At 39.9% G+C, this 25141-nt stretch overlaps 1 protein-coding gene across 1 annotated transcript in view; it reads left to right on the top strand.

Moving 5' to 3' along the window:
• pvrl2l (PVR cell adhesion molecule related 2 like) overlaps positions 1–3592 on the top strand; it is a 241628-nt gene extending 238036 nt beyond the window's left edge. Inside the window, exon 7 of the mRNA XM_042506359.1 lies at positions 1927–3592. Coding sequence (XP_042362293.1) covers positions 1927–2534 — 608 coding nt within the window. The 3' untranslated portion in view covers positions 2535–3592. The remainder of the gene's footprint in view (positions 1–1926) is intronic.
• The last annotated feature ends 21549 nt before the right edge of the window (positions 3593–25141 follow it).

Below are 25141 nucleotides of genomic sequence, written 5' to 3'. Positions count from 1 at the left end.
TCCCTGCTGTTCTGCGTTCTGCTGCCCTTGCTGCACCCCAAAGAAAAATCAGAATGGATTTCACAAAAGAAAAAAAAAATTAGCCAGCCTGGCGCAGCGCCTCTCTATAGGTTCAACGCTTCTCCTTGCTCGGTTTGATACTTTCTTTTCTCCTCTTTTTAGCCCAGCGTGAATCCACTCGCACAAATCCTACGCTATCAGAGCCAGGCCTCTTTTCTCTCTCGTATTCCTGCAGAGAATCCTCTTATAAATGTCCTGGCATGAGTCTTGCTCCACAGTGTGAACCTTTTACCTTTGCGCGCCGCTGATCAGTGAGATCTGGACTCGGTCCTGGGTTGACAGCGGGCGATCACTCCGCCCTGCGGTTTGAGTAGCTGACCGATAAGAGAGGCATGGGGAGGCAGCAGTGGAAGCAGAGGATGGGGGGGATGAGAGGGAAGGAGACATAGATTATGATAATTAGGAGGATGGGAGAGAAACAGAGGGCAAAAATGGGAGGACTCCAGGGATGTTGAGCATTGTGGCACTTCACAGGTGCAACAGTGGCTACGGTTACATGCACACCAATATTACCCTATTGTTGTGAATATGGCAATATTCCAAATTTGGAATATTTGTGGGTCATATAAATAACACATTCTGTTTAAATATTCAGAACATTTCACTAACTGAGTATTTTCCGATTAAGACATGTTGGATACGTTTGTATTTTCTGGGGCACATGTACTGCCAATTTGGAGTAAAAACTGCAGTTTTTACAGCTGTTTGTTGCACACGTCCTCTTGTACGTTTACAATCAGCGCTGTACATTGTCGTGAATACGTTGTATGCAAATCAAGTAGCCAACAGTTTGCAAAGCAGTAGGGCAGAGATCAATGCAAAAGAAAATCCCACATTTCTGGTCAGAAGAAGAAGCACATCTGCTTTTAAACTTTATGAAAGACTTTGTTTTTTGGATGTGCACAAATATCCCAGAACCATCTTTTTCAAGGAGGCGAAGGAAGGAAAGTGGCCACTGGTGTGAAAATTTGAAAAAATCCTTTTTTGATGCAAAAAAGCAAAATGACAACCAGCTCCAGCTGTTCTTTTTCTTTATGTTATTTAAATGACAAGTTAGGGCATGTTAATTGGAGTATTCATGGCTGCATATAAACAGGAGTGTTAGTGGAATATTCACTTTCATTAGACATGTGAACAGCTTAGTAGCATTATTGTCTTTTTTTTGGAATAACAGCAAAAATTGGATTATTTTGTGCATGGAAACATACTCGGTGTGCTCTTTTTCCACTGAACCTCTTTAAATAACCCCTCTGCCTGTCTGTCTCTGTGTGTCTGTCTCTCTGTCTGTCTGTGTGTCTTTGCCGGGCCGATATCTCTAACGCGTGGCAAAGACAGGCACTAAACAAACTGCTTTTTTTGCTGACCCATCTCTCATTATTGTTTCAATCTGCAACTGAAACAAGAGTGGAGAGGCAAACTTGGCTCACACCAACATGACGTATAGAACAAAGGACCATTACAGTAGTAAAGGCTTTTCCCCAGCTGGCAGAGGGGGGCGGGGCGACAAAAACTGAAGTGCCAGCAGCTGGACAGACATGTGTTTAGAGCAAATTTGTCTGCGAAATGCAGCGCAACAAGCCGCTGGGAGAGAGTGAATGAGTCCCATTCAGCCTGATCCCAGCAATGACTGACTGCACCCTCACCGAGGGATTACACTGAGAAGAACATTACTACACACTTGTAAGAGGATTGTAACACACGTAGAGGAAGACACCACCACTATCACCACAGCACACTTACAATACAAGAAGGACTGTGAATACCTCGTCCAAAACTGAGCAAGACTTCCATCAATTCCTGCCCTCTTTTTCTTCTCCTCCACCCATGTTTCCACCCCTCCTTCCAACCCCTCCATCCCCTCTGCAGAAGCCCTGGAGGATCCGTCCAGTGCCGGCGTCGTGGCGGGCGCCGTCATCGGCTCCCTCCTGGCCCTACTATTGGTTGTCGCGCTAGTTGCCGTTCTTCTGACCCGGAGTCGCCGGCAGCAGAGGCGCGGTTACCCCAGCAGCGGGGACTCCATCGCAACCGGCAGTGGTGGCAGCAACGGCGGAGACTATGGGAACAAAGCTCGCCTGCTCTTCAGTGGCACCGGGAACAGCAGCAATAAGAACGGGACGGGCGCCAACAACAACGGGCCCATCTACACGTATCGTGAGGGCTGCGACGCCACAGGGACTCTAACGGAAAAGGCCAACGACTACCACCATCATCACCTCCACCACGCTTCAATTGGCAACCCCCCGTCCGCCCACGACATCCTCCTTAGTGGTGACGAAGCTGAGAGGAGGAAGTTTGACCTGGATGACAGCATGGAGGAAGAATACGACCGGTTTGGAGGCGGGAACATGATTCCTCCGGCCTATCACGTCCACAGAGCTCACGGCGGCGAAGAAGAAATGGACGTGTACCTCGATGACGACATGGAGTCTCAGAGAGACGGCTCAGTCATTTCCCGGACTGCCATTTATGTCTGAGGGCGCAGGAGAGGAGAGAAAAGGTGAGGTCTGAAACTAGTGGAAGGAGATGCGGGGGAGGAAGAGGGGGAGTTCAAGCCAGCCTTCTTCGCTTTCGCCTCCATCAACTGCTTCACATTCAACCCGATCAAAGAGACGCCATCAATTACATCCTCTCTGCTTGACACCGGAGGATGAAAAGAAAAATGATTTATAAAAAAAAAAAGGAAAATGAAGGTTTTGACGAAGGAAACCTTGTGATGGCAGTAAAGTGGACTGTGGCTGAATATGTGACTGTGTTTAAGCGTGGAGACAGATTTCATTCAGTGCCAGCCGAATATAACAAAAAAGAAAAAATACTGCAAACGAAAACCACAGCAACTCTGACGCAACGCTGCTTCTTGCTACGTTCTTGTTTCTTCAGCTTTGCTAGTGTGTGATTGTGTTGAGTGACTACGTTGTATTTTTACTAGAAAACATAATCTGCAAAGCCGGGAGCACCATAACCACCACTCAAAACTCGCCTTCCTGTTTCAACGTAAAGAAAAACATCATCGGCGTAAAACTTTACAAACGGCTTCTGTGGATGTTGCCGCTGTTGCTGCACACTCTTTGGACAGACTCTGCTCGAATTTTAAACTTGAAAACTCGTCGCCTTGGCATCAGTTATGGAGTTTCTGTACATCGGACTTTTTTTTTGGCGGGGTGTTACAGTGACTCGCCCCACCCTGTGACACCAACTGGTTTCCAGAGCGAGGGGCCACTAAACTGAGTAACATAACAGACTTAACAGTGCGTGCTAATGTGTGGCTGGCTGTGGTGTTAATGATGTGCATCATCTATATATTGGGCGCCGTCTCACTATAGCACAGTTGTTGTTATTGTTCTTGTTGTAGCTGTTGTTGTTGTTGTTGTTACTGTTGTGTAATGGTGTTGATCTCGCTAAGGAAACGACGCACCGGGAGCCTTGGGGGGTTTCACACAGTACCACATTGGGTCGGTAATGACTCATTTAATGGGTAAAAAAAAATAAAAAGATGTGCTTTTCTTTGTTTGCAGCTGTATTTTCCCCCTTTTTCCTCTTTTCCTCTTTAAATTACTTCCTATATTTCCTCTTTCTTTATTTCCCTTCCCCTGCCTTTCTCTCTCTCTCTCCATCTCATTTCTTTCTGTTCCACACGCACCATTTGTGTGTTATGCTGATGCTCTGTCCCACACACATTACATCTCTCGCTCATTCTGCTCTTTCTTTATTTACATAATGGGCGGCTTAGACGAGTGCCGCAATGGCTGTGTGCAGGGAGAAGGGGATAACTCGTATTTATATTCCTATCTGGGTCGCATTCGACGAGGCAAAATATTCACCGGCTTTGTCGGAGGCTGCTGTTATTTCATGTATTCATTTTCCATGTCCTGCAGAATGTTCTTAGGCTATGTACCAGATTATTCCATGTTCTCTATTCTGATTGGACAGAGAGGCACGGTCTGAGACACATTTCAAGGGAGGAAGTGAAACGGGCTAAATGAAACCCCAAACTCCCAAACCTTTGTTTCTTGTACACTGACAAACTACAGTTGGCACAGCAGTTTTTTTCTTTAAATTAGTGGGATTTTTTCTTTAATGAGATCTCTCACTGAATGTGCAAAATTGCATTCAGGGTTCCCACAGTCATTAATTTCCTGAAAAATTTGCAGAAGGTCGGGAATGGTTTGAAATTAACATTGTGTTTTGGAAAAGCTTAACATCGACATCGTTTCAGCTGTTGTTGAAAATATGTTCATAAAATCCTGTAACATGTCTAACAGTGCGCAACGTACTTTCAAAATCTATTGCTGCATTGTGTGACCCTTGAAACATCACTTGTATCATGTGATACACAAAGACCAGACCGCCAATGTGTCATCACCAAGGCCGCACCACGAGGAAAGTAATTCGCTGTGACATTAGGCGATTAACGGGAAAATGCTGAAATGTTGTTGTGTAGCGAGTTAACAAAGGCTTCCGCACTGATCTGAGGCACATAAAATATGTGAATAGTCACTGTTAGAGTGGTAAATGTCTAAATGATGCTGGTGAGCGCTAATAATACAAGATAGCTAACATACAGCTGCAGTAAAGTCATACAGTACAGCAGCTTCAAACTGTCCAACGAAATCTCAGCCAAGATCAAACAGTTAGCTACTAACAGCTTAGTTATTTACAGACAATGTTTGAAATCTGTACATGAAATATTTCTTCCACTGTATCGGGTCACTGATCCACTTGGACAGTGGAAGACTAAAGGGACATGACAGCATTAACCTTTTAAAGTATCACGGACGCTTAGGTAAAGGAAAGGTCACAAAACTACAAAACAACAAAAAATGAATGTATTCACAATTATATTCTAAACCAGACAGTTTTCTTACACTGTTTGTACGTTTTCCTATGAAATGCATTGAACCAAAATAGATACATATCCTGAGTAATGTTGAGCCAGTAATTTGTGCATGTATTTTGCAAGTCTGCAAAATACCTCCTGAGCATCTTGTTAAGAGGCAGGTTGGAGAGGTGGATTAATCATAAAAAGCAGGACACCAGTGTTCATAACCATGCTAACTTTGAGTGAATTTTGATTTATTTTAAGCTGCGTCCTCACCATCTGTCTAGTCCTTAACCTAAGCACAGTAACTTGCCTAAACTTAAACTCTATTACTTTACATTATTAAATATAACTTAATGTTTAAGGCTGAACCGTCAGTCGATGGCCACTAATTTGTAGAATATCATACGAACCATTTCATGAGGATACGTTGACCAAACATATGTCAAATTGCATTGAATCTGTGTGATCTTTGGTTTTCAATCTCCCAAAAACGGGTGTGGCCTTGACTTTTGCAAAGCACCTGTATGTGCCAGTTTGACCTATTGGCAAACGCCGCTAGTTGATGGTGGGAATGTCTGAAAAACGAGGAAAGTAAGTCAGTGCCAGCAGTTTGCATTTCCACAAATTCATGGGAACTGCGTGTTTTACAGTGGATCTTTATGTTGCAAAATCATGGAAATGGAGTGCAATATTTTGAAAAATTTTGGAAAAGTTTTTGAATATTCATTAGTAATAATGTGTGGGAACCCTGTGCATTGGAAAATTGCAATTTTTAATTTTGACAATTTGGAAGCTGAATGATTTTTAATTAATGGTATTTGTTTTTAGAGTTAAGAACTGAGACGCAGCTCTTAAGTTTTTGGAACACACTTGCCTTATAGAGTCCCAACTTCTACCTTCTTATCGTTTTTTTCAGGGCATCAATTTGGCATTTTCTCAATTAACCGATGAATTATATTTCTTGTCTTTTTATTGTTGTTTTTTTAAGGTCAGGATGGTTGCCAGATAACACAGAGAAACTCTGAGACTAAGAAAGAATCAGAGGCAAACCTCCTTGGCATTGTATGGAGAGCCTGTTAGAGTTATAAAAAGGAGATGTGAGCGAGGCCACAGTGACAGAGAAATGAAAGAAGAACAAACTCGACTGGTGCTGTATGCTTCAGCAGCCGAACTGAGCGCACCCTTCGCCTTTCAAGCTCACTATGTCACATCACAGCCGTGCTTACTTACTATAGCCAGTGTTTGATCGAGCAACTTTGGCGTCTGGAGTCACTTTGCAGTCGAGTAAAATAAAACAGGGTGGTATATACTTATAGTTTTACATAAAGTTAGTTCAAGTGGTATTTATGAGAAAGGATCTGAAAAGGGAATCTTTGAGGAATGTGATGATCTTCAGCACTCTGAAGGTCACATTTTGAGTGGGTAAACAGGCTTGTATACCCATAATGATCTCATACTACTTGTATTGTAAGTTCACGTCCCATTTCGTTCACTCATGCCGCATTACAATGTAAAGAAAATATTCTGACAATAATAAGGTGCAATTACTCAAATTCTAACTGCTGTTCTGTGGGTTTAAAATCTGAACACAGACGGGGGGTTTTGTCATAAATTGAGAGCTGAGATGTTTCAAATTTGAAATGCAAAACCTCAGTGGATTTGTTTTTTTGTGGGTTTTTTTTTGGGGAAGTTTCAGCTCCACTTCCCACCGAGTTCTGAGCAGGTTCCTTGTTGTTGAATTGTTGTCAAACATTATACACTGTGCAATCTGTCACTCTGTAAATGAGACAGTTATATCTGCTATGTTACAGTACATTTCAGTGGAGACATTTCATAACAGTGTGTTTGAACTGGTTGCCAATTAATCTCAAAGTAAGTAAGAGACAGCCATACTGTAACTTCTGTTGCCTCACATGTGGTAGTTTATTGTATCACTGCAGTACAGTTTGGGTTAAAGTATTGAAGTGTGTTTTCAACTCCGCTGGGTGCATGCATGCTCTAAGATCCAGACGTTTTAACTCTGCAGAACAAAAAAAGACAAGTTTGTTTCAGTTTCATCATTTAAATAAAAATATATAATATAATGTCTCTAGGTTACAATACAAACCTACAATTTAAAGATATTTTATTACACTTATGTTATGTTTTAAACACCTCCCTGTGTTTCCCAAAAGGAAAATCTCCTTTCCTTACTGGACTTTAAAATGTTAATGATTTTCACCCTAAAAATAAAATCCCCAACTTTTTGGAGTTTCACCCCTCCCCAGCAGACTTTTGTATATAAGTATATACTTATAAGTGTGCTGGAGTATGCCCTCTATTTGGCCATTGTATGCCTCAGCACATCTGTCCTCTGGGGGGTTTCTCGCAGCGGCATAATTCTCAACAGTCGGCTGTGATCACAACTTTGGCGCCTAATTAGTCGCGGATTCTTGTAGCGTGCATGTAGCCATAGTGAGAAAACTCATCATCAGTCATAACTTTTGTTTTTGCACAACCCATTTTCAATAAAAAAAATCATTCTGGAACAATTCTCTGTGGAAGAAGTGGTAATTAATTAAGCCGGGCTGTGTAATCAGTCTATAAATACCAGATTCCCACACTTCCTTCTCTCCTCAGCATATTTTACAGCACAGCGCCGTGTAGTGCACCTGCTCTGGGATATTTAGCCTCCTCAACAGAAGTGCTACAGGACATGTTTCAAGTTTTGCTAACTCAAGGATAACTACGCTCCCTCTGTCACGACAACCTCCCTTTAAGTTTTAACACTTCCAAACACCTGGAAGCTGTACATCGCATAATACTTGTGCCCACTGTGCAGCTGGCAATAATGGCATTATTTGTGTCTGCAAACCACAAATACATTTGTGTATTCATCTGTATCATTTCAACATTTGTAGTTTATGAGTGGCAAGACAACTAGACACCTGGGCCTGCCAGGGTGCAGACCACCGTTTGAGACCAACAAACACCTAAACCAGTTGTGTTTTAGTGACCTGTTGCTGCTTTTCCAGTGACTTTTTAGGCAACAATGTGGGTGTTTTTTAATGAGCCATTGCTGTGTTTCCAGCCTATTTTATGCATCAAACATGGTTGTTTCTTAGAGATTTGAAGTTTGAACTTTTCAGGGGCTTTTAGGCATAACACGGGGACGTTTTCCGGTAATCCATCGTCATTTTTCCTGCTGCTTTTTAAGCAATAAATGTTGGTGTTTTCAGTGACCCACACTTTTTTCCAATGGCCTCTTAGGCAACAAATGTGGGTGTTTTCTGGAAATCTATTGCTGTTTTTCCAGCTGCTTTTTAGGCAAATAACAGTGGTGTTTGTAGCGACCCTCTTTTTTTTCCTTTTAGGTTACATACGTGGGTGTTGTCTGGTGATTTGTTGCTGTTTATCCAATGGATTTATAGGCAACAAATGATGGTATTTTTAGCTACCCACTGTTTTTTTTCCCAGCAGCTTTTTGGGAAGCAAATGTGGGTATTTTTTTGCCATCACCATTTTTTCAGCAGCATTTTAGGCATCACACTTGGGTGTTTTTTGCAACATGCAGCTGTTTTAGGCACCAAACATCGGTGTTTTTAGGTGAACCATTGCTGTTTTGCCAACTGTAATGCATTGTTTTTCCAGTGGCTTTTCAACATCAAACAAGGGTGTTTTTCAGTGAGCTGTTGCCTTTTTTAAGCAGCTTTTTAGCAATTTGTCTGTGTATTTCCAGCGACTTTTCAGAAAGAGGACCCATGACTGTTTTCACACCGGGGATATTGTCACAAAAGTGGTTGCTTGTTATGATATATTGCTGTGTTTCAGGTATTTTAAGAAAGATCTTTCTCCAACCATAACCAAATGTTTATTGTGGCTTAACGTAACGCTAACAGTGTTGGGTAAATAACCATAAAATTCCAGCATATCCGCTACATAATAATATTCATATGTAACGTAGCCATGGTTTGCAGAAATGATCAATGCCAGCAGTTTTTTTTCTGGCTGTTCCATTCGTGGAGCACAGCTGAAGGCCCCATTTACAACTGCGATTACATGTGACCTTTTTTCTGGCGACCTTATCTGGATAATGACATCTGCATTTACTTATGCAGAATAAGCGCTCATGTTATCTCAATTGTGACCGCACTGCGATGACATCTTTATATGCAAGTTAGTTACCCGAGGCTGGTGGACTTGTTGGTATTTGTTGCTTTGAGCAGGTGGAGTTCGATGGCTTTTGAACTTGCTTTGCAGACTTTGGTCATGTTTACGGATTGCATTTTTGTGATATCCGACAACAAAGCAGTAAGAAGTCATTTCCACCTTGCATTAACATGTGTTTCTCTCATTCAGATAACACATCCATGCATATCACATTTTATGCCTTGTAGATGCAAAAATGGGGTCAGAAAGTTTTGCGCCTTCATTCAAAAACATCCATTTCTTCAAACAAGTAAAACATATTCTGTAATCTGGAGAAATGTGCTGTCAGACCAGATATCTGTGCGTGGAGTAAGCAAAAATGACTTCATAAGATGGAAACGAGGCCACGATGAAACATATCTGAGCTTAAAATTTGTAAAGACTTGATAGAAGCAGGAACAACACATAGCTCCCCGGTTCTTTCTATTCACTGAATTTATCAGGAAAGACTTTAAAAAGACTTTCTGAGAGATCATTTTCTTTATGTCGAGGAACTTCAGAAGAAAAATTTAAATGCAGCCTTGAAACAAATCCAATGGACTAATTCAAATTGTGCTCGACAAGATTATTTATCTTCAATGGGAATACATAAGATGTAATCATCCTTAAATAAGACTTTCCCTTTTGGTAGCGAGGGGGAACAGACTGTCGCAGCAGCCTGTCCGGTGAGTTGAAAATGGGGTCATGCTAGTTACAAGCGTCCCTCTCTGATCTTTGGCCCGCTGCCCCGCCTCACATGGCGTGTGCTTTGGGAGGCTGCAGTCCTGAACGCAGCCCCTGTGAAGTCTTGTCCTTGCTGCTGTGAGTGTGGCGCCCATGCTAAGCAGAGGACGCTGTAACAGGTCACTTGGCTCTGTCAGGGGGAAAGAGAGTGGAACAGAGGGAGGGGAGGACGGAGGACGGAGGACGGAGGATGAGGGTGGTAGCTCTGCGCTCCGTCTGGGGAATACCAAACAGGCTGGGAGAGAATGGAGAGAAAGGGAGACTTTTTCTTCTCGGATCAGAGAAATCGAGAGTTAAAAAAGACTAGCGGCGGAACAGAAACTGAAACCACAGCCCCTGCTGAGGGGATGAGAAGACGTCACCGTTTTTTATTATTTTTTTTTGTAAACCACCTGAGACTAAGATCGTTTGAAACACTGTCAATTATTCACCATGGAGTAGAGTTAGAGATGGGCAGATTTGTTACTTGTGGGGCCCAATTGGGTAAAGATGACAGAGAGCGTATGTGAAAGGAATAAGAGACTGGCAAGATGGGATTTACAGCTTCAACAATGAAAGCTGGAGGTGGAAGCCTCGGAGGAGTATTTCTGAGCCACCCCTCCGTGTGGCGATTGGCCGCTTCCACCCAACGACAACTGACAGTCCTTTTCAACCCGGCCAATTAGTAAAAAAATGGCTGTCCTGTTTAGCTTTCCTCAGCGCAGCCTATCGGCGACAGATCTTTTTAATTGTAAAGAAGTGTTCAGCAGCACTCCGGGGACCCGTGTGCAAGGGTGGAATTGTATATATCCTTCTTTTTCATATTCCCTCTCTCTTTACTCCGGCTTTAGCACCCGGTACAAGCTGTTCTCTCCATGTTTAATTCAGCAGAAGGCATGAAAGTGTTCCGCATTATCTCTCCGCTTCACTCTGAAGGAGGAGGAAGACGGCGAGATAGAAAGAGAGGGGGATAGAGGGGAACGGAGTGAAGAGGGAGAAGGAACAGAGAGGAGGAAGAAGAGGCCTATTAGTTATTGAGCTGGGCTTTTGTTGTTAATCCAGTTAAAGCCGAGACTCTGCCAGGCCAGCTGAGACTCCAGCAGATGTGGATGAAGTTTCCTCCTCCCAACACTGGTTAGAAGAGGTCTCATTGTGCTCTGTAACCAATTTCTTAAGGCACTGCTGTCCTGCTTTCCTGCCTCTCAGGGTACCTTCTTCTTCTTCTCCCACTGTGCTGCTCCTGCAGTGTTCTGGGCTATACTTAGGGATGCAATTCGTCATGGATTTTTTTGTTTCAGTTTCAGGTTATTTCAGGTTTTGGGTATGCATGTTCAAATGAATGGTCGTTCATTTCAAATTGGTGTCTGCTATTATTTAACTCCTTTCCTCACCATTGCTGCAATTTGTACCGTTTTAGCTGTAGCCCATTATAGCAGCAGTTCGTAGCCTCCTGAAATGAATCTGAAGCAGGATGTTATTTAACTGAAAGAAAGTGGAAAAAAAGAACATTGAACCATTTCCGCTGGTTGATTGACGGAGCTCAAAAGAAAACGGTACTTGTTGTTTGTTGGTATGGTACCAACGCACATCAGTAGGGCAGTAAAGTGCATCCTTTACCAGTTTGAGAACTTTTTTTGGCCTTTTTTTACACCTACTTTCCATTTTAAACAGAAAAAAACATTCCTACACCAATCCAAGTTTCTCTCTTTTACCGACCAAAAAAGAAAAATGCAACAAAACGACCAATTGTGTATCAGTTAGCGAGAACATGGTACTTTGAATTTGTGGGGAAAAAAACATGCCTCCATGAAAAATGGAAAACATATTAATTAAATGAGCTTTGACTGTCATTTAATTTGTCATTTGTCAAATGTCACACACCCCCCCCCAAAAAAAAAAAAAAATGCACAGAAAAGCATACTCTTCTACTGCAGAACCGTGTACACAGTTCTGCTCTACTGACAATGGGAAAGCAGTCTAGCGCCTCACAGGTAGCCTACTCAGGGCCCCCTGTGCCCCCTGGATAATGCAGTTTATTAAGGGCAGTTATGGATAATGCAGTTTATTAAGGGCAGTTATGAATTGCCCAAAGTACCTGATATTGAGACAGAAGAAAAGAGCACTGGAAGCTTGCGTGAAGTGCCAGTATCAGAGAAAAAGTCCTGGTACACCAAATAATAGCATGTAGAAGAAGAACAGGTTCAGCTGGTCTCTTTAAAATTATTATTATATATTAATTTATATATATACTATTATATTTTAACCCAAGTACTTTCAGCTTTCAAGTCAAAAAACCCTGATTGTTTTTCTTCGTCCTTGTCACAACCTTCTTCCACATTCAGTCACCTTTGATCACTCAGCTCTTCAGTGTGAGTGGTGCTCAGCTGTCCTCCCTCTCATCAGGGTAGAGTTGTCTTCTGTTCGGTCATTTCAAACAAAAGAAATGAAATTTCCACTCATTTAACAATCCTGGAGCATTTCTTTTACTGACTGGATCTGAAGAGTCTTTTATATCTGTTGTCTCTGGCCCATGAAACCAGGAATCCCAGATAGCAGAGCCCTCAGAATTAATGTGGCACCACATCAGCAGGCATAATACTGTCAGCCCTTTGACACCTAAGAAAGCTGCTTTGATTTTTCTCAAAAACATAGGGGCCCGGGCAATAACCTACTAAATGTTACAAGAAAATTACCTGAAAATAAGCCCCAAATAAGCCAAAGATCAAAACAAGAAAATGACCTATAAAAAATGCTATAATAATGTTATAATATAATATATATATATATTATATTATATTTTATTTTATTTTATTTTTTATTTTTTATTTTATTTAACCTGATTATAACATTATTATTATTATTATTATTATTATTATTATTATATAATATAATGTTTTCTGGTCATTTTTCACGTTTTAGATTATTTTCTAAAAATCTTCCCCTCTTTTTTTAAAACAAAAAAAAGGTAAAATTTCTTGTAATTTGTGGGACATTTCTTTCCAAGTTGGTCACTGCCTTTTCTCCCCGTGTTTTCAAACAACACCAAACCAGTCTGCTCAGTTTTCAAAGGGTCATATACTGTAGCTTGTGAAGGGGATCTGAATGCAGAACAAGAAAACTGATGTCGATCCAGGTTTCAAAGGGTTAACGTTGATGTTCAGACAAAGGGGCTTGTGTCGGCCTGTTTTATTCATTTCACCAATGAACCAATTTTTTCTGTCGTTCATCTATTCGTTGAGAGACACTCGGGCTTTTATTTCCTTCTGACCCCAGCTCTCTTTATTCTTCTCTGAATCAAAAGTCTATTTGATGTTCGGACGCAGGAAACAGTTGTGATTTTTTGTGTCGGCAACAGAAGAAACAGCATCACCCCCGTCCTGGCATCGTTTTACTGGTTTTAGAAGCATTGTATCTTTCGACCTCTTGTGAAACTTAGAGTCACTTTAGATCTTTGATAATAAATGTGAAATAAACAGCGCAGGACGAGACCTCGAAGAGCTCAGAGCGCTGCTTTGTTTTTGAAAGCTACAACAGGAAATTCTGCACGCTGGCAACAGCACAAGGCAGAGCGAGCTAACTTTGAATGAATCCAACCGCAGCGTCCACTCCATCATGAATTATGATGTGATCAAACTGAACGCAGCACATATCATGCTGTGATGCTAAAGATGTAACATAAATGAGTACAAAAGCTTTGAATTGCATCTTGTGATCTACAGTGTGTGTACGTTCTGTCGGTTTTTACTCTTGTTTGATCATCCTGGTGTGGCGGACACCGTAACGCTGAGCTGAGACTGAAGCCAAGCAGCAGACAGCAGCAGGCCACTGTTCGAGGCCAACAAACAACAATAAGCCTTATTGCCTTGTTTATTGCTAGAATTTGGTATTTTAATGAAGCATCAGAATATTTATTAGGGCATTTCTAGCAGGTTGATGGAACAAAAACAGGCATTTTTTGACAACACATCAGAACATTTCTAGCTGTGTTTGTTGCTTTTTTGATGGTACATTAGGCCATTTCCAGCTGTATTTCTTGTGACAAAAACAAATATTTTTTAATGACACATCAGATAATTACCACACGTTTTCTTGCAACAGACACAGGCATTTTTTAATGATGCATCTGGATTTCCAGCCACGTGTTTTTTTTTAAGGACACATCAGAATATTCCTAGCTGCTTTATTGCAACAAAAACTGCCATTTTTAAGCAAAACATCAGGACATTTCCAACCGTGTTTTCTGCAACAAAAATAATATTTTTTAACAACATATCAGGACAATTCTAGCCCATGTTTGATGCTCCAAAAACTGATATTTCTTTAATGACACATCAGGAAATGTCCAGATGTTTGTTGTTGATGTTGATGTTTGATGACACAGTATTACCAGCTGTGTTTGTTGCAACAGAAACTGCTGTGACAGAAAATCTAGTCATGTTTGTTACAACAACAGACATTTTTAATGGCAAACCAGGACATTTCCAGCTATACTTGCTGCAACAAAAACAAGTGTTTTTTGATGACACATCAGTGCATTTCCAACTGTGTTTATTGTGACAGAACAGGGTACTTTCTTTAATAACAAATCAAGACATTTCAAGCTGTGTTTCTTGCAACAAAACCGGGTATTTTCTAGGAAAGAATACGCTTTTCTAACGCCTTTGTCCTTAAACCAAACCATGTATTTGAAACGTAAAGAAACATTATATTTCAACACATTTGCCACATATGAAAAATACAAATTAATATATCTCTGGTTTGCAGAAACGTTGCTAGTGCTATGCTAGTAGTAGTTTATTTAGCCTTGAGCAGTCAGCATACAGATGAGATAAGGAACAGGCTACAGAGGTCTGTTAATCTCACTCCTTTCTAACTCCCGTCCCCAGATTCTTTTTATTTTACAAACTTATCGTCTTCAGACCCAACCATCACTGATTAAGTGACATCACTTCAGGCCATTTATCAGACTCCACACAGCTCCCTCTGGAGCCACAAAAGGCTTTATACAACTTCTTTCACATAGAGCTTAGTACTCCCCAAGGTCTGTAAACAGAGGTTGATGTGTAAAATGTATAAAATTCGCCTTTAAGATTCTTCCTATCTCCTCTAACCTTTAACTTTATCACAGTTAGTGTCACACCGTCAGAGTTATGGTTTGATTTTATTTGTTTTCTGCCCTCTTCTGTTGTTTAACCTTGCTTCGATGGCTTTTGTTTGCCTCAGTAGCACAGCTGTTTTGAAGTCTGTTGGATCGAGTTCAGGTCCAGTGCCAAGTACGGCTGCGACTCAAGATGATTTAATTATTGATTAATCTGTTAAATATTCTTTTCATTAATCACTTTGTGTTTTAGTCTATAAAAAGCCCAAAGATAGTGACCTTGGAGTCTCAAAAGTTCTAAATGGCCAACTTGATGCCCTCATTTTCCTGAACAACACTCAAAAACTAAAAGATCTTCAGTTTAAAGTGATATATTATATTGATGATCAGTAAATCCCCACATTTAAGACGTCAGAACCAGTAAATATTTGGCATGCTTGCTTGGACAATCCTCAAATTTTTGACGGAAACAAATCTTTGCACTGACTGTGAATCCAACTGCTCTCTGTTGTAGCTTTACTTCCCAAAAATAATCTATTATGCAGCATTTTTACTTGACTATTCTATAATTTAACACTTAATACTCACTTGCAATGCAGACCTACCGTGATCCCAGCAAGAAGAAATAACATTTAGTGAAGGGCGCATTTGGTTTTGAAAAGTGGTGGGGACATTTTTTTTTTTTCTGTTTATATTATTTCTCATTAAAACATTATTAAAAAGAAAGAAAGAAAACCTGCAACAGTGTAGCCTCATTATTTAAATACTAGTAGCCTAGGGGATATTATTTTTGTTTTAGCACAAAATTAAAACAATAGTGACTTTACAGGTACAAAGCAAACAAACAAATCAAAATAACACACTCAAGGAAAGAAAAGGGAAATAAGCTGTATATATATGTGTGTGTGTGTGTGTGTGTGTGTGTGTGTGTGTGTGTGTGTGTGTGTGTGTGTAGAAAACAAAAACACACAGCAAACTAACTACTGTGAACATTCTGCAGTGCAGTTACTGTCATTTAAATGAACATAATTACTGTTTGTTGTATGGGAACGCTGTTAGACATAAAATATTGAAGAGAGGGAAAAATAAAATAAATGTAATAATTTCAATACAATTAATTTTAAGAATATATAGTATATATAATAATAATAATAATATAAGGAATTTGATTAAATAAATAAATATTTTTTATAATATAATATAAAAAATATTTTGCTATTGTAGTGTTCATAGTTGAGGTATATGGGTCTTCAACATGTGCGATTTTAGTCTATATGACAGGGGGACAAATATGAAGCCGGTGGCCTAGGGGTCGTCCCCCAGGAAATTTGATCTTAAAACACTTACCTTCCTGCACTCAGGTATTTTTTGTGCACCGTGGTGGAAATGTCTTTAGTGTTTTTATGTAAAGAAAAACACAAACTTCAGGCGGCAGTCGACGGTGAGACTCTCAGGCTCTCTCTTCTATGGATCAACTTTTCTCGTTTAATGTTTTCCCAGCTGAGTCAGCACACGTGGGGACATGTGTCCTACATACAACCTCTTTAAATGTGCATGTGGCACCTACACTATTCACGTCAATGACGCATTAATTCATTTTGAATGATTTATAAACCCTTTTATAGCTTAAATGTGTTGCCAAGTTCATGGTGAGAGAATGGAAGTTACTGATCAGTGCACGTTATGGGGTCATTTTGAAATCTGTAGGGTTTTTTTTTAATCAGACCTACTTTTTAGGGCAACTCACATTTGTGTCTTGTAAATTTACACAGAATTGTATGGGAGCAATAGCCAGCTTGACAAGAATGTCACACAAACTGTAAGAAATTAGTGTATAAGAAAATTACCTAAAAATTATTTTTCAATAAGAGGGAAGGATTATAAGAAAATTTTCCACAAAAGATAGTGGAAAATGTCTAGAAAACTTTATCTATATTAATAAATAAAATTGATATTATAATAGATAATTATTTTATGTTATGTTACAAAAAATATAATGTACAATAAAAATATGACATATTATATGTCTTTTTAATTTCCAGCTCTTTTTAAGGTTATTTTCTTGTTCATTTTTGTTTTGCAGTTCTTTTTTGCTTTTTTTTAATGAATTTCCCTTTTTTTCCCATTCTTTTTTGGGGCATGCCTTGTTAAGCAGCTCGTAGTCAACTCCCCATATTTCTGCAAGAAGCCAAACCAATTTGTTCAGGTTTCAAAGGGTTAGTGCATTGAGCAATCTCAGTTTTGGCTGTTTGCTTCTTATTTCTTGACGTAGTGTAGCAAAAAAGATCAGGCTGCCGTGTTTAGGGCCAGCTGGTTTAAAATGCAAAAGAAAAAGTGAAATCAAAGGAAACACTCCTGTAGAGCCCTCTGAGAGAAACTTGGGATTTTTTAGCTGTAGAAACAAAATTGACTTGACTTGACTACCTTTGTATGGCCTTGAAAGTCCATGAAAGCGTCTGGATTTGAAAAATAGTCAACAAAACCTCTCAGATTTCTTTGACACATAAATGGCCTTCACAATACAACTCTGTAAATAAATGTATCCACCCAGTGCCTCAGCTTTGTTCCCTTCTCTGTCCAAGGATCAACACCAAAACCTGAAAACACCTACTGGTATAGATTTGTTTTCATGCAGCAGAGATTTAAAAAGGATTTCACCTGTGTTTGTTTACACCGGAGCTTCTATTGTGTCTAATTCAGAGAGAAAAATATCACATCTGAGCACACTGCATGAAAAATTTGTGTCCTTAAGAGTCGGTAGTTTTTAAATCTGGAGTCAAGTGTCAGAACCTTGACATTTTTACTTGGTATTGACAGCGGCGACATATTATTGTTCACACTTTGAATCTATCAGACCACCACAGAGGAAATATTATCTTCTCCATGTGAGACCTTCTGATTTTTTTCCGCATCCGTCAGGCATTGAGTCTTCTTTTTTTGCAATTAAATCTTGTTTTTTCTTAAAATAAGGGGAAAATTCACTAAATGACGAATGATTCTTTGTCGAAGCGACACACAATAATTTCAGCAGATTTCTCGGCTTTGTGGCAAAACAAGATGGATGATTTGCTCAGTTTAGACTCCCTGTGACTCATTTCAGGCAAATTTAAAAATTCTTTAAACAAGTGAAGCTGCGTGGAAACAATCTCCCCCGACGGGCAGAGTTACTTTTCTGTCTTCTTCCAATCAGAATCAGGCTTTATGAGCAAATACAAGATTACAACACTTATAAAGACAGATGTTTTTTTTTATAGTGCAAAGCCCTGCTGTGTTGGACAGCAGCCCAGCTTCCATCTCCTTTTGAGAGCAAAAACTACAGGATGAGAAGAAGAATAAAAAGCTCACCCTTTAACAGCTCCGACGTCAAATCTGTCAAAGAATCTATTCGCCTTTTTACAGAACAGAAGACACAATAAATTGTTATGTTATTTATATTGATCAGGAGGTAAAATCAAGGATTAATTCCCAAATTGCCAGCCCACACAGCATCGGAGACAAAATAGGCGAACCAGAAGCCCAGGGCTTTGAAAAATCTTGTCGATAAATGGTGAGTCAGATCATTACAGTGTTCAGGCTCTGTTTTATTTTAAAATATATTTTGTGTGGGGAAAAAACACACGTGAAATTTGCCCTTCAGTGCCTCTAAAGTACCGCGTATTCAGCCTGTGTGAGTGGTATCATTTTGCCTGGCAAACACTTAAATTACCTGCTATTTCTTAAGAGAAAAAAAAACATTTCCGTGGAAATCGTGTCAAATGATAGATGTCTCATTTTAGGCTGAAACTGCTAAAGTGCTACCTGACATTCTTTCTCTGTAACTCCAGATAAGCTGTGATCCAAATCATTGTGTAGGAGTCAGAGTTTGTCACTTTTTCTTTTTTTTTGGCTCTTGGTTTCTGTTTCCTTATCGAACTGTACATATCGCAGAGAGAAAACCTCCATCAACATGTCAGGTCAGCGCAGATGACTGGAAAGATATTTGGTTGCCGTGGTATTTTCCTCCCGGGAGAAAAAATGAGACGGATGGAGGTTATGTTTGGCTGTTAAATGAGCAGATCACTGTTTGTCCAGGGAGAGAAGATCTATATTTGTGTGTGTGTGTGTGTGTGTGTGTGTGTGTGTGTGTGTGTGTGTGCGTGTGCGTGTGTGTGTGTGTGTGTGTGGGTGAGATAGAGTTTTTGGAGCCACTGACAAAAGTCCATAACCTGCAAGTCTTTCAGGGCGGTTGGGCTTTTAATGCAAATGTCAACTCACTTACTAAAGTGACTCTGGAGCTCAGAGGAAATTTAGGCGGTAGTCTATGTGCTTGGCAACAAACTGGGCAGGTCTATCTTTGACCAAAACTGAATAAGAACTCATACTCACACAAAGTTGGGGTGACCTCTGTCTAACCAGGTCGAGTGTGTGCCACGTGAAGACTTAAGTCCTGTGCTGCGCCCCGCGTTCGATTCCAATCTGCTGCCCTTTGCTGCCAGATTTAATACATTCAAAAAACTGAACTATAAAAAACCCTAGAATTACCACCGTGCAGCTGTATGCCTCTGCACACCAGCCACGTTTCTCTCTTTACATCCATGTCTGTGAAAACATGAATACTTCACACATATCTCCCCCCAGCAGCACAGAGGATCCATGCGCTGAGCAGTTTGAAGATTAAAGTTACCAATTCAGTTTCTGACCAAATGTCTCTCCTTCTGTTTCTTAGATATCATGTTGAGTATTGACAAGAAACGTGTTTTTTAGCAGATGTCGCACAGCAGTTGACCTTTGACCTTTTGCATATAAAATGTAATCACCTTTATCCTTTTAGACATGTGTGTGATATTTTGTCATAATAAGTGTATAAATTCTGGCCAAAAACATGTTTCGTGAGGTCCCCAGGACCTTGACTTGATCTTCGATCACCAGATTCTTATTAATCTATTCTTCCAAGTCCAAATGGACATTTGTGCCAAATTTGATGACACTCCCTCAAGGCCTTCTTGAGATATTGCGATCACGAGAATTGGACATGCAGTCAGACAACCAGGAAATATAATGTGTCCAGCCTCAGCTATCACTGGTGCAAAGGCATCAAAAAAAAGTTGCAAGCTGTTTCCGGTCTTAATGCCAAACTAAATTAACAAAATGCTAATGGGAGCTTCATATTGTGCAGAGAGCGGTTTAACGTAGACTCACTGTGTTTTAGTCACTTTCTGCTCTATATTGGCTTTGCTGCCTAAAGACACACAAACACACAAACATAATTGCTCTCTCTGGAAGGGCCTTATGAGTCCAAACTAGTTTGGATTGTGCCTTTTGGATAATTTGAGAGAAATCAGAGAGCAGGCATTTTTAATGCTCTTTTTTTTTAAGAGAATTTATTTAAACAATTAACATCAAAATCTCCAGAACACTGTGATATCTGAGAGAATGAACAAGTCAACAAAACAAGCCCAAACTAGATCTTTACTTTTGATTTGTGACGATGAAAATCAACAAAATGACTACATCAACTGTTAAAAAAAATGTAGATAGACTTGGAATTTGACAAAGCGACAGCGTGATTGCCATTGACAAGTTGACAACCCCTGCTTTAGATTGTCCTTGCTGTGTATAACAGTCTTTATTTGTGCGTCCATGTGTGTGTGTGTGTGTGTGTGCTGCGTTAATATTGTAAAAGTCAGAGGAACGATTTCGCTGCCAAGTTTATGAGGAGAGGTGAAACTCACTGCACTGTTCTCTGCGGCAGGATTAGAAACGCTCATTTTAGATTGCCTTATGGTTTGGCTTATGTGTGTTTGAGTGAATGTTACTGTGTGTGTCACTGTGTGTGTCACTGTGTGTGTTGCTGTGGGTGTTTATGTGTGCAGAGGAGCAAGCAAAGTGTGTGTTTTTTATGAGGGTGCAAACTTGTGTGGTTTTTTTATACTGCAGGGAGCAAGTCTGACAGCTGAGGAGATTTGAGGTGTGTGTTTGCATATGTGTGTGTGTGTGTTTGTGTGTTGTATAAGAGCACAAAGGAACACATTTGAAAGCAGAGTAGGTTTTATTGTGAATTTTGTGTGAATTGTGACTGCAGATTTATTTCCATATCATGTATTTGCACCTCTCAGGGCATTCACGTTGACATTATGCAGCAGCGATTAGCATAATTTCATGCACACATATGTATCATGTTTGCATCTTTTCATCACTCCTCCAGATTTTATGCGCTGGGACCCTGTGACAAAAGAGAGGAGTCAGACGCAGAAGAAGGGAGAAGGAGAAGCTGCAAATTCACATAAATTCACACACTTAGACTCAGAAATATTACTGTCACTGCAGGAGACAGATTAGCGCTCATCTCCACTTTTTCTCGCTGACTCAGATTTCTTAACGCCGCTCTTATCTGTCAAAGTTGATCTTCCTGGAGATGCAGTAAAAGATCAGAACAGCGTCGTTATCTTTTCAGTTTTTGAATTTTAGCCTTTTTTCTGCCTGTGGTTAAAAAGAAGATGACTTGTAATCTCTCCTCCTTTTAAGGCGTATTATCTGAGTCATTTGAAGGCTCTATGGAACAAGATGATCTGAACTTATCTGCAGGACTTATTGATCAATACCAATGATGCTGCAGCTTCTTCTCATTTCACAGCTCAGTCGCTGTCACAAAATCATTACTTGTTTTAAACAAACCTCATGCACCTGTTGAACTGCTCAGCAATGGAGGATCATGTTTTAATTAGGTGTCCAGTGTCAGTTTTTATGAGTTATTATTCTAGGTGTCCTGGTGCACTGTTGATGTGTTTTCCTGAGAAAAATATTGCACCAAAATTTGTACATATTCTGCATAATCATGAGCTGGTAACTTGTCCATAACCCACATATATGGGAAGGCTGCAATCATGTGATCCATCATGACGTGTCCCTAGAGGTGAAACCAAACTTTTCCCCGGGAATTTCCCCAGGAAAACAGTGCTCTTAACTCTGTAAGTCATTTTAAAGGGATAGTTCACCCAAAAATGAAAATTCACATGTTAATGGAAAGTCAGGGGACGTTTTATAGTCCACAAAACACTGCCAGAGTTTCACAGGGAAAATGCGTTGTAATCACCTCCCAAACAATTGAAGCGAATGGTGACCAGGATTCAAATGTTTAAAAAAATACATAATGTAATAATAATAGAATAATACAAAATGTCTCCAAACTGCTCGTCCGAAGTAATCCAAGTGTCCTGTAGCCCCGACGGGCCGAGTTGTTTTTAAAAACATCACTGGTGTCATGTTTTTAGCCTTGTTGGCCGACATTGTTTCACACGGACCAGCTTTACATCATCTACCTGTGGGAGCCTTTTTTGGGTCTGATCTGGTGTGAGGCATTCTGGCAGTTGTAGGTTTTCTACCTCTTGAGCAAAAGCATCAGTTTTCTCTGTTTTCTTTGGTCATGTAGCAACAATTTCAAAAGTATTTGCATCTGTCTACTGCAGAGTTGGACTGGTTTTATGTAAGGGCCTTTTTTATATCGGTGAAATATTCCTATAAATGTAAATTTATAACTAGTTGTGAATGTGAGTGCCAGGCTGAAGTGAGGGCCATTAAAAATTGCGAGGGAGGCATTTTGTTTATTAAATAAAATTAATTGATTTAAGGATGCAATAGCCACAGTGAGGGTAAATTACAACAACAAAAGGTTCTTATATGCATTAATCAGACTTGCATAAGGACATAGCACTAGTAAAGCGCTAAATATTTATTTTAATTCATGAACATTTCTTCCTCAAAATCAGCAGGGGGAAGCACGAATAAACAGCTTTTTGTGGAGTATGCAGCTCTCTCTCTCTAACTAGAGTTCAGATAGGATGCAGTGTGCAGTACTGTTTTTGACTTTTTATTTTTCCAGTAAAATAAAAAAACATTTCTAAATACACTAAACAAAATTATAGTGATTGTTTTTTATACTTTTCAATGCAGCTGTAAAGATAAATAAAGTCCACTTTAAATTCGAAATAAATTAAACTTTAAATCCAGAGAACATACTAAGAAAGTAAATGTTAGCTGCAGATAATGGACACAGAATAAGGCCTGTGGTGTCTTCAAACAAACTGCGTTGCTTGTAGTGCTTGTGGTACACGCTAGCTAGATGTATCATTTATTATAAACCACTCTGGGTAAGAGCATCGGTAAAATGCAGCTGCCAACTGAACAAACATCACACCTTGAGAGAGAATATATACAGAAACATACAGAGAAGGTGCAGTAGATTGAATTAGGAGGAAGTGGAAGCTGGGAGTTTTACAGTTTGACTGAAAGAACTTGAGTCTGATTTGTTCTGTGGCTCCAAGAAAGCGGCTCAAGTTTATCTCAGTCAGGAGGAAAGATGTGGTATTTGTGATATTCTGGGTTTTATTGCCTGTATGAGACTGGGAGATTTTACGGAAGATGCTGTTTTTACTGAAGATATATATATATATATATATGTATATTATTAACCACCCAGTCAAGTTTGAACTCTGAGATGCTGGGGGCGTGTCCACTAAAGACGCTGAAATTACAGTACAGTTAATATTTGACCTCCTATTATACATGACCTTGCAGCATTATGTAATATATTAGTGTCTTTCCATGTGTATCTTGTGCAAGTCTTCTTAGCTGTTATCAATGCATAAACAACTCTTTTAAATGCCACATTCTTCACAAACAGAAGCATAATATCCATCTCTGAAGTAGCCCACTGTTTAGTCATTTTAGCCTGAATTGGCTATCACCGGCCCACCAGCAGTTAAAGCTTCACTGCTTTGGGTGTGTGCTTTGTTCTAATGTGAGCTGCTTTTACCTGCTGAACGAGTCTGTCAATGAGCAGCAGCTGTCTCATTCTTAAAGCTGTTTTGTTTATGCTACCGTACTTTACTATACAGCTGCTAACAAGACTCTGTAGCTGCGCAGTGGCTCACTCTTTAGCTCGCAGACTCGTGTGCTTTGTGCCACTAGATTAGCTGCATATGAGAGCATGGTGCTTTGCAGCAGCTCATTCTTCGGCTTGGGGGACGTACGTGCTTTGTGCCACTAAGACAGCTGTTAACAAGAGTCTGTTGCTTCCCAGCAGGTAGTTGTTCAATTCGTGGGCATGTGTGTGGTATTTTCCACTAAGGTAACTGCCAACAAGAGTATGTTGCATTGCAGCGGCTTGTTCTTTGGCTCTGGGGATGCATGTGTTTTGTGCCACTTAGTTAGTTAGAGTATGCTGCCTCTTGGCAACTCTTCCTTTGGCTCGGGGAGTGACAGTGCTTTGCACCACTAAGTTAACTGCTAACAGGAGTCTGTAGGTTAGCAGCAGCTCAATCTCCAGCTAAGGGGACGCGTGTGCGTTTTGTAGTGTTACAGAAAGTATTCAGATCCTTTAGTCAAGTAATAGTGCTAATACCAAACAGTAAAAAAATACTCTGTTGCAAGTAAAAGTTATGCATTGCAAATGTTACTTTAGTAAAATAAAGAAAGTATAATCAGGAACATGTACTTCGAGTATTAAAAGTAAAAATATCCAACAAACACCTAAAAAATAAAAAATAAAAAAATATTCAAAATGTATTTAAAAACATTTTACATGGTTATCAAAACTATTTTAATATCTAATTTTGTGTCAATCAGCGGTGTCGTGTCAATGGTGTGAATCTACTGTGCAGCAGAGAGTTTGCACTTTTGTCACGTGTTTTCAACAACTAGGCCTATTTTCCAACATTTATAATGTGTAGAGCAAAAACACTGATTTTTCTTTACTCAGACTTTATTTGAAACTGCAACTGATCAAGAGGTGTAATCTTACCCTATCGTGTCAATATTATGTGTGAAAAATGTCAACAAAGCAAGCAGTTTTTTCAGCCTGATCATGATGGATCATTGACTTTTTTTCACAGCTGACGAGGTGTTGTCAGCTTAATTTTCACTGTCTGTACAAGTAAATCATTCTTGAAACTTAGTGATAACAGGAATTTCAGTCACTCCTGGGAGGCTGGAGCATTAAATGTAGAAAAAAGGCCCATGAAACAGTGACTTGTGACAGTGGAAAGCCTTGATGGCAATCAAACAGCAGTACTGAAAGTATTTTTATTCATGAAATGCAACTGCTGCAACTAAAGTAACCCACATTTCCAGATGCTTGTTGGAAAGGATTCAATTATCTCTGTTTTTTGATTCATAGTGTGTCTCGTGATGGAAGTCTATTGGATCGCTCTAAAAGTACCAAGCCCTTGGCCAACTCTCTCTCTCTCTCCTGCCACACTTAAGCGAGCGCCAAAAGATAATTGAATACGATTTCAATT

The sequence above is a fragment of the Plectropomus leopardus genome, chromosome 18, assembly GCF_008729295.1.
Source record: "Plectropomus leopardus isolate mb chromosome 18, YSFRI_Pleo_2.0, whole genome shotgun sequence".
Classification (NCBI taxonomy): domain Eukaryota; kingdom Metazoa; phylum Chordata; class Actinopteri; order Perciformes; family Serranidae; genus Plectropomus; species Plectropomus leopardus.
The sequence above is the reverse complement of the archived record's forward strand: the minus strand, read 5'-3'. Positions and strand labels throughout refer to the sequence as shown.